At 40.9% G+C, this 6,000-nt stretch overlaps 1 protein-coding gene across 1 annotated transcript in view; it reads right to left on the bottom strand.

Annotated features, from left to right (window-relative positions):
* The window catches only part of SMURF1 (SMAD specific E3 ubiquitin protein ligase 1), a 36,487-nt gene that overhangs the window by 7,001 nt on the left and 23,486 nt on the right, over positions 1-6,000 (bottom strand). Inside the window, exons 12-15 of the mRNA XM_006023976.2 lie at positions 5,190-5,304; positions 3,296-3,474; positions 2,322-2,459; positions 1,054-1,174 (exon numbers count right to left, since the gene is read on the bottom strand). Of these exons, the coding sequence (XP_006024038.1) occupies positions 1,054-1,174; positions 2,322-2,459; positions 3,296-3,474; positions 5,190-5,304 (553 nt within the window). The remainder of the gene's footprint in view (positions 1-1,053; positions 1,175-2,321; positions 2,460-3,295; positions 3,475-5,189; positions 5,305-6,000) is intronic.

The following is a 6,000-nucleotide window of genomic DNA, read 5'->3' as shown; positions in this document are numbered from 1 at the left end:
CTCTTTCCCAAGTGAATATCTGTTGCAGAGTACTGAGAAGAGGAAGGTACTATAGACCAAACCAGCTGGAATGACAAATATGCTCAGTTATTTTTTAATCCAAGGAGGCATTTGCTTAAAATGAATAACATACTATATTAAAAAAAAAAGAAAAAAATTCATAGGCTAAGGTCCAGAGAACATTTTGTCAATGATTTTGTTTTAATGGCTCTCTCATGCTATGGCTTTTGGACCACTTTCCTTCCCATACAGACACATGAACATTATTCTGGCAACTACAGTCAGTGTTAAAACAGAAAATATTTAAAACTATTGAGCAGACTGAAAAAAAGAGTGAGAACCATGTGATTAGTTAACGGACCACAAGTTGCTAGCAAGTACTTCTAGGCCCACCCATGGTCCATAAGCCACTAGCTAAGAACATATATTCTATTCCTAAGAGAGCAACTCAAGTACACTAAAACCCAGCAAATACTAGCCTGGTATTACAAAGATTGCTAAATGTTACAGTTCAGGTTTAAATTAAAGACAAGTAAATGTCTCACTCTACAACCTGACGAAGGGTTTCTGAACCTGAAAGCTTGCTTAATAAATATTCTCCAACTATTTGGGTTGGTCTAATAAAAGATATCAAATTCACCCAAGGAACCTTGTCACTCTACAACCTGCACTTGAAATTTTCCATTTTCATAAATGACACTACCTGAAAAGAGTTACACAACTGCTGTTCTGAGAGCACTACAAAGCTAGCCATTGGCACTGGTTGCCCCAGTCTATAATACCCTGTATTTCCACTCAGACTGGGTCTGTCCCCTTTTGGTCCTTGTTTAGGAAAACAAAGGACCACTGTTGCTGTCTTCTATTTCAGACAGTCCCCTCCATAATGCTATTGTACAACACATTACAGAAAACATTTTTAGTGCAAACAGGGAACAGTTTCTGGCATCTCATTCATCAGAATAGAAGAAGACAAAACAATTTTTACATTAACACTGGCTTTACAGGTCATTCTGGTGAAAAAATGAAGTTATCACGAGCTAATATAACAGGTACCTCAAGCTCCTTCTGGTCAAAAGGCTTTAGAAGATGTTGAGGAATAAGTTCATTAAAGCCCTTCTGTAGAGCCAGGAACTGCGCCTCAATTCCTCTCATAAATCGCCAGTTTACGTACAACCTGGTAAAAGCCCAAAACAGGTGGTTAGCAGTATAGTGGATGTAACACTCAGCAAAACTGAGGAATCGGCAGAACTAAATAATTTTAGCGCACAGTGTCAAGGAACTAATGTGGTTTCAAATGATACATTTTGGTCCATTTTTTTTTAATAGTTCCATTTCAACACAAAAACAGGCAGTGAGCCTTTTCCAAGGTGCACTTTATTTTTGCAGCATTCAGATAAATTACATTAGCATGCCAAGAAGGCGTATAAAAGATGACTACATTGTACACAATCAGATGAGAGAAGTCAGCCCTACTAGTTACTGTGGATCAGCCATAGTGGGTCATTGCATCTTTTTGTAGCATTACACCTACAGTTAAAATGATTTGTATTCCTAGGCTGAGAAAAAGTAGTGAACTGATGTTTAAAATGCCTCAAAAAGGCATTTTTTTACCTAGCAAACAGTGTCTTCCTATCCACCTGTCTCTCCTCCTCCAACGCACAACTTTCTGGAAAAACATCTAATTTATAAGGACATGAGAAGCGATAACTTTCCATTACCCCTTTACATTTTCTTGCTAATGCTAGCAAAGAAACCTAATCCCAAGATGCTTTTGATAATGTTTGCAATTGATCTTTTTCCAGCAACAGGACAGAAGGCAATTGCCAGCACCAATGAGTTAATACATATAATATACAACTAAGGGAGAAATATGAACCTGCTTCATGAACCTGAGATAGATGGGATCTCAAACTTTCTCTGGACATTTTTCTAAGAGATGGGATCTAGTTACATCAAGTTATGGGGCGCTGCATAGGAGGCACTGGATGAAATCCCACAGACTGCATTAAGGGATGGGTTGGGCAAGAAGATGCGTTCTCAGTGCAGAGGTCATAACTGTCCTCCTCTTCCCACACTGTTAAATGGAGGGTGGGGAGCCTGCAGAAGTTTTAAAAATGCTTGATCAGATTGATCTCCGAGCCATAAAAATCCACAATTCCATGTACCTAATCCATCTGCCAATAAAAATGCCCAAAGTTAAAGATCAAGATCAATTGACCCTTCAGATTTAGGGCCCTTTTTATGTCCAAGAACTACATGATGAATTCTTATATTCTCCAAAACTCTCATCACATTTAGGGAACAAATTTGCCTTGTGATACCTGACATATTCTTTCTTGTTCTCTTCTGTAACTGGGATATTTCTGCCATTTGGTTTGAGCTCATGTTGTAGAATACGCCCAAAAGCATTGTGCTCTACACAGAAAGTATGGTCCAGCACTGGGGTGATGTCATTCTCTCTGTCAATGAAAAGGCACAGAATAAAAAGATTTGGATAGAAAGTATTTGCTGGTGCACACCAATTTCATTTACTAACTTAGCAATCAAGGAAAGTTAGATTATGCATTAAACGTAACAGCTGTCCAACTGTGGCTTTAACAAATGCTAAATGTAACATTTGCAAAATTATAAATAGCTTAATGGGTTTTCAGAAGCCCAACATAACACACTACTTTTTCCTTTTCACTATGACTGTGGCACCTACTGCTAGTAAGGAGACAATTTTCTTACCTAAATTTAACACTGTGCTAATAAAAATGCTTTTCCTTATGACCAAGAAAACTCTGAAAGAATTCCAAATATATCTGACTAGACCCAAGAACATCTAAATGTTTGTCAAACACAGAGGTCCCAATTCTGCTCCAAGTTGCATGCGTACAAACCTAGATTAAATTCCTCTCAAGTCACAAGAGAACTAAATTAGCATGAGGTCAGAATTTGGCCTCCTGCATGCATTAGTTAACAAACAAGAACGTGCTTCCTCACAGCTTACCTCCCTCACAACTCCACACAGATGCTGGATTTGGTTATCAATAATTTGCAAAGTAAAGAATGAACCTCCCTCAGTGTCAACTTATGACTCACTGGAGGATCTCCCAAGAAGAGTTGAGCCGGGAGGAAAAGCTTTTATAAAAACAAGTACATCCAATTCTCAGACACAAAACGAGAAGGATGCTAAATCAGTCCCAGAATCTGCTTTCCATGCAGGATCTCTTTTAGTGGAATATTTTACTATCACCAAAGAAGTCTGATTCCAAGTCTTCTACAGTTTAGGCTACAAATGAATAGTACTTACAAAATCCAAACTAAACTCTTATGTAGTTCTGGGTCAACAGATTCTAGATCAGACAGCTGAATGGGTTTCCCCAGCAGCTGTTTGTAGAAGGGAACTGTGAAACCCCCATTGATGTAGTGTCCATGGAACACAGCCAAACCCATTATCCGACCAACAAAATGGAAATAAGACAAATGATCCTGCAGAGGAAAAAGAAAGAATCATTCAGTGGAAAAGCAGCCCAGTGCTGACACCTCGTGGCTATATTTATGCCATTAGTAATACCTTAACAGCCAACTTTCTGCGCACCAAGGGTCACCATTTCCCCTGCTAAAATGCCAGAGCCATTTAACAACTGGATGTTGCAGATGATACCCAATGCATTAACTAAATCAACTTCTGGCTAGGTTTCCCAAATTCTCTCTCAAAGGGCTGAAATTCAAAAGTGAGAGGAACCCAAAGAAATGCAAGTAAAGGGAAGTTTCAAAGAAATCAAATGTTTGTCGAACTAGTATTTGTTTAGTCAATTAGACATTATCTCTAATTTCTTCTGAAGAAAATTAGCCAAGGGATTATTTAATCTAGTTTCCACTCATCCATATGCCTTTCAGGCTGAGAGGTTTGCCTTGGTTTTCAAGAAGCAGGATGATTCTGCTTTTCAGCCTGTTGCCAAAGTTCTCCCAATACATCCTCCTCTCAATGAGCAGCAATGAGAACACATCAACAGCAAGATCTTAGTCAATGAATTCACTGCAGCCAGAGAAATTATGCTGCACGGGTATAAAACCCTACCTATACTGAGTGGTGCGGGGGGAGGTCTGCAGTAATGCACCAATGGCTAGAAATCAGTGTAGACAAGGACTTGGCTGCAGCCGAGAGGGTGGGGTTCACAGTATCACTACTCACTGATTGGACTTTGCTCAGGAAGTGATGCTACTTTAATATCTCCCCAAACTCTCATTGGTCAAGATTATCTTCATTCATGCATAAGGTATCAGAATTGGGTGTGTAGTGGTACCAAAAATTCTCACCAAACACCACATTAAAGTTTCAATACAGCTGGAAAGAAAATTCAATTTCCCTGGGTTTCGCTGGCTCCATATAAACATCCTAATCTTCAATCTAAAACTCATTATCTACCATATTTAGCCAAATCCAAGACAACTTTGAATTTAAGACCATCTTGGAATAATTAGATTCTATAAATGGAAAAAGATGAATGTGTTATAATTTTCCATGTATAAAATCTAATTATTGGAGGGCCATCTTAAATTTGTGTCTCCCCCACTGCTGCAGCAGGGCAAGCAGAAGTAAGGGGGCAAGCAGTGGTGGGGCAGGTGGTAGGGGAGATGGTATGCGAAGTCAAGCAGCCTGACCCCCACCTTGCGTGTCCCTCCACACCTTGCCCCCTGTGATGTGTCCCTCCACTCTCCCTTCCTTGCTGCCTGTGCACCCCAGCCCCCACGCTCCCTGGCACCTCCCTGAGCCTCCCCTTCCCTCTTATCCTTTGGCTCCTATTCCAGACCCACTGCACAGAGCACATGGTCACTCTGGTGCTCACCCAGCCATGCAGCAGAGGTTGCAGTGGCAGAAACTTTGGCCCCAAAGGTCTTGGGGGAGAATAGAGGCAGTGGCTGCATCTCAGAGTCTGACCCCAAGACCAGGACAGGGCCAGAGTCCAGAGCCACAGCAGCTGCCTGTCCCCAGCTTGTACCTAAATCCAAGATCAGGGCCTTTCTGCCCCACAAGGTCAAAAACCAGGGGGGAGGCCTCATCTTTGATTCAAGTAAATATGGTCTTATCCCACTTGGGTGCGTTTTTGTTTACCCTCTTCTGCCAAGTCGGACAATTTCACACAGAAGTAGTGGTTCAGTCTCCTATTCTAGCATGCTGTTCCCCCAGTGCTAATACTTACAGGATTGATAGAAGAGTCTGCATTGATTTGTAGCATGTAAATATTGTCTGTAGAGTATTGGAAGAGTCCATAATAGGGGTTCAGCATTTCATGGCACAGTAAATACAACCATTCTCTGCCAAACAAAGCAGTGTTTCAGAACAGCACAGGTTTCACTATCAATACATTTGCTACCAAATCTGTCAAATTCTAAACCATTTCATTTTAAATATTGGATAAAATGCCTAGTAATCTGTACCGCCTCATTGGGAGTGGGGCAGGGAGAAGAAACAAAGTTCACTTCAAAGCCTGAAAAAGTGTCTGTCTCATTTCCAGGCAGACTATTACTCTGGAAGTGTCATCCAGGAATTAGCATCAGTGAGAGAGACTAATAAGGAGCTGGAGTAATATAATCATGACTCATGCTTTTCACCTGTTTCCTAAATAATGGAACTGAGTGCAATCAAAAAAGAGCAAGCTTGCGCAATATACATTCTTCAGCTGTTTTAATCATTGCAGAGAGAGGCAGTGAAGGGGGAAAGCTAGGCTACACTTACACCTCTGAGAGCAAGCAAAGAGAGTTAAGATATGCACTACCCCTAGCAAATTTACTAATGAGCCTGAAGGCATTTTAGGAGGAGGAAGAGAAGTGTCTAGGGAAAGGCGAGACAAGGCTTCTGGACTCCCTTTGTTTGTCCAGTGATGCATTACTCACAGAAGGTTGTTTTCTCCCTTCTGTCTGATGCACCTTATGGTTCTAGGGAAAAAATCCAACTGTAGATGTGTATGATTTGTGCACTTGGGCCCCTACTGTGACAGAGGCTGAGCATAC

Source organism: Alligator sinensis, unplaced genomic scaffold, assembly GCF_000455745.1.
Source record: "Alligator sinensis unplaced genomic scaffold, ASM45574v1 scaffold402_1, whole genome shotgun sequence".
NCBI classification, from domain to species: Eukaryota; Metazoa; Chordata; order Crocodylia; family Alligatoridae; genus Alligator; species Alligator sinensis.
This window is presented reverse-complemented; position numbering and strand designations above follow the sequence as displayed.